A 3,342-nucleotide genomic window follows, 5' to 3' on the forward strand; every position below is an offset into this window, starting at 1 on the left:
ACTAAAATGCTGTACAAATCAGATTTATTATTTAATAAAGAAAAAAAATTCAAGTAAAAAAAAAAAAAATTACAAAAGAAAATTCACATTTTTTTCCTTTATTTTTCAATACCGCGATAAATATCGTACCGTGGACTGTTATCGCGATATTATCGTACCGTGAGTTTTTGGTATCGTTACATCCCTAGGTAAAAACATTATCTGATTAAAAAGTGGGGTTACTTTTGTTTGAGTTGTTTTGTCTGTGCTGCAATTCAAATGTACTCCGTGTTATTACCATATGCAAATCTCCAGCCCACACTGATCTGTTATCTCACATTGTCTCATCTTGTTTGCATTTATTTTGGTATGGCAGTCCTATAAAAAGCCTGTTTACATCTGACTCAGCAATTCCCCTTTGTGTATCCATTAACCCTGACAGTTTGGCTCAGCCTTAATTAAATCCTTTCTTTTAAAAAAACACCACGGCCATAGAATTGAATAACGCTGCGATACATGATCGTGTGTTTTGCACTGACCAGCAGCTTGAGGAGCCAGAAGCGAGACTTGTAGTATCCGGTCTTGAAGGGGTTGATGAGGAAGAGCAGCATGAAGCCGTAGAGGATGAGCGGGTTGATCTGCATGGGGAGGTAAGTGTAGTCCGAGTAGAGGCAGGAGAGGATGCTGAGGCACCACAACACTCCCAGGAAACCCGCAATCTGCACAGAAACAAGAGAGAGAGGCATTAGGAGACAGCTGTTTTTGATTGAAGACACATAGAAAATACATTCGACACATCGAGGTTAGATTGAACAGCTCAAAGGTAGTGTTCAGCTTAGTCTCTACTGTTGTACATCAAATTACAACAATACAATATTTAAACCACATTTACAACCAAAACAGACCATGTAGCCAAAATGTAAGAGAGTGTTGTACAGACTACAAACGGGACAAAACTAAAATAAATAATACATAAATAAATACAAAAGAATAATAATAAAACAATAGAAAGACAAAAAATAAATGTGAGGGAATATTTCTGTCTTTACTCCTAGACATTTAACCTTATTCTGTGTGTTGACATTTACGACCATCCCTGCTTCTAATCTCCCGTAAGGAATGTGTTAATGCAGTCGTATGTTGATACTAGGTTTTATGGCCTGACCTGCCGGACACAAGGGGGTTTTACGAGTGTGAGAACGCTGGCTTTCTAAGCTCCACAGATGTGAGAGACATCTCCTGTGTCTGCAGATGTTTACGCCCATCCCCAGTATGTGGATTTGACGTCTCTGTAAACTAGTTAAAAGGTCTACCAAGATGCGAGGCTGATCAGATTTGACATGGCAACCCACCTGTGCAGTCAGAACCTTTGACTGTGTGACTTGTGATGTGAATTTCTCCGGCCGATGCTTGTATTAAATATTATTGTTTGACATCAGAACTCCTGCTCGTCCCGTGTCTCCTTCATGAGTCGGTGACTCCCACTGCATTGCTACACAGAAGTTTCCTCCACAATAAATAATAATAATAATACATGACACTTATATAGCGCTTTTCTAAAGACTCAAAGACGCTTATCATCACAATTAACAAGGCAATCTGAATAATGATATGCATGTTGTGATTTGTTATTCCAGAGTATAAATCAAACCCTGTGGACATTAGGTATGTTCAGCGAATGGAATCAAATCTGCATATTTCAGAAAATGCATGATCACTCATTTTTAACTGAAAAACAAAGTGGTTTCTTTTCACTACAGAGTGCAAATCAGATGCTTCACAACGGACCTTTTTTTTTTGTTTAAACGAATAGAGGACTAGCTCTTCTCACAAGCCCCTCCCCCTTTACATAAACCATTTTCAATTCAAATATAATAGACAAAAAGAAACAAATTCATCTCGTCGATACGGAAAGTGAGAAAATGTATCTTTGTGATTCAATCTTTTACTTTATTTCAGAGTAAAAAACGTTCCAGTCCTGACCTCGAACAGGTGCTGGTGGGAAAGGTTGTTTCGGGGGTTGATCTCGAAGATGAGCACGTGGTTGACTCCGGCCTGCCGCCATCCGTAAGTGTTGATGCCCAACAGGAAGAGGAACTGGATCAACAGGAAGCCGCCGCGGTAGATACGCACCAGAGGCCAAATGTTCTCAAAGCGTACGAACACAGCACCTGAAAAAACACAAAGGAAGCTTTCATTTGATATATCTCAAACCCTGAGAAGAGTCAGCATTTCATCACTTCCTGTTCTATCCTGAAATAAGGACTGTGGTTAACACAAGCTGAAGAGATTTTAATTCTACAACTTGAAATACGTCAGTAAATACCCCACTGGTGAATTAAAAAACGTTGGTTGCTAAAATAGTGTCTGAATGAGACGACTAAACAAAGTCATGCCAAACATTAGCCACCTTTAGCTTAGCGGTGGTGACGTGAAGTCATGTGACCGTGCTGTAGTTCCTTTATAGCCCAACATTAGCCACCTTTAGCTTAGCGGTGGTGACGTGAAGTCATGTGACCGTGCTGTAGTTCCTTTATAGCCTAACGTTAGCTTTTTACTTCAGAAATCATAAAGTGGTGTTAATATGTGGAGAGTATCCTGCTGAACGTGTAAGTATCATAAATGTTTGTTTGCCACGGATATTATTTTCTGCAATAATCCAAAATCACATGGAGAAATCCCATTGTCTCTTTATAGAGTGATGCTGCCTTCAGGGTCGGCCTAAACATATACGTCACAGCACCACAGGATTTCCTGCTTTAAAAAAATCTAACATTTTATAAGTTAATGAATGTCAACGAGATTTTTGCTCACCAGAGAGAATGAAGGCGATGGCGAGGATGATGAAGAAGCCGCAGTACAGTCCAACACGAAAGGTGGTCCAGGCCAGAGCGGGCTGCAGCAGGAAGAGAGGAAACACAGACATTAATAATGGAAAAGACATCAAATAATAACACCTAATGTATTGTATTTTACATATTAACACATTATTATGCAACTACAACTCTTGACTCAAACATACATCCATATAGAGCTCCTTTTATCTGCTTGATTATATGTATATTATACACACGCCTGCAGGGTGGACGTAGAGATCAATAGTCACAAAGCACATATATTTCAGAGCTGACAGTAATTAATGCATTAATAACAGTAGATATTACATATGGAGGTAAAGTGCCACTAGCTTCTGAAAGATATCCTGTTCAACATTAAGAAGGCACTTATAAAATCAATGAAAGCCTCTTATGGTTTCTCCTTCTTTCCATCTCCATCCCTCTCAAAACAAACCTCTCACCTTCTGTTTTCAACCTTTACTCACCAGCAGCGTCTTAAAAACAGCGATACAGGGAGACTCAGATT

At 39.3% G+C, this 3,342-nt stretch overlaps 1 protein-coding gene across 1 annotated transcript in view; it reads right to left on the reverse strand.

Annotated features, from left to right (window-relative positions):
- Positions 1-2,905, reverse strand: part of LOC104957648 (xenotropic and polytropic retrovirus receptor 1 homolog) — a 10,678-nt gene extending 7,773 nt beyond the window's left edge. Inside the window, exons 1-3 of the mRNA XM_010785296.1 lie at positions 2,794-2,905; positions 1,963-2,150; positions 519-698 (exon numbers count right to left, since the gene is read on the reverse strand). Of these exons, the coding sequence (XP_010783598.1) occupies positions 519-698; positions 1,963-2,150; positions 2,794-2,905 (480 nt within the window). The remainder of the gene's footprint in view (positions 1-518; positions 699-1,962; positions 2,151-2,793) is intronic.
- Positions 2,906-3,342: the final 437 nt, after the last annotated feature.

This window comes from Notothenia coriiceps, unplaced genomic scaffold (genome assembly GCF_000735185.1).
Source record: "Notothenia coriiceps isolate Sejong01 unplaced genomic scaffold, NC01 NC01_scaffold00000874, whole genome shotgun sequence".
Taxonomy (NCBI): Eukaryota; Metazoa; Chordata; class Actinopteri; order Perciformes; family Nototheniidae; genus Notothenia; species Notothenia coriiceps.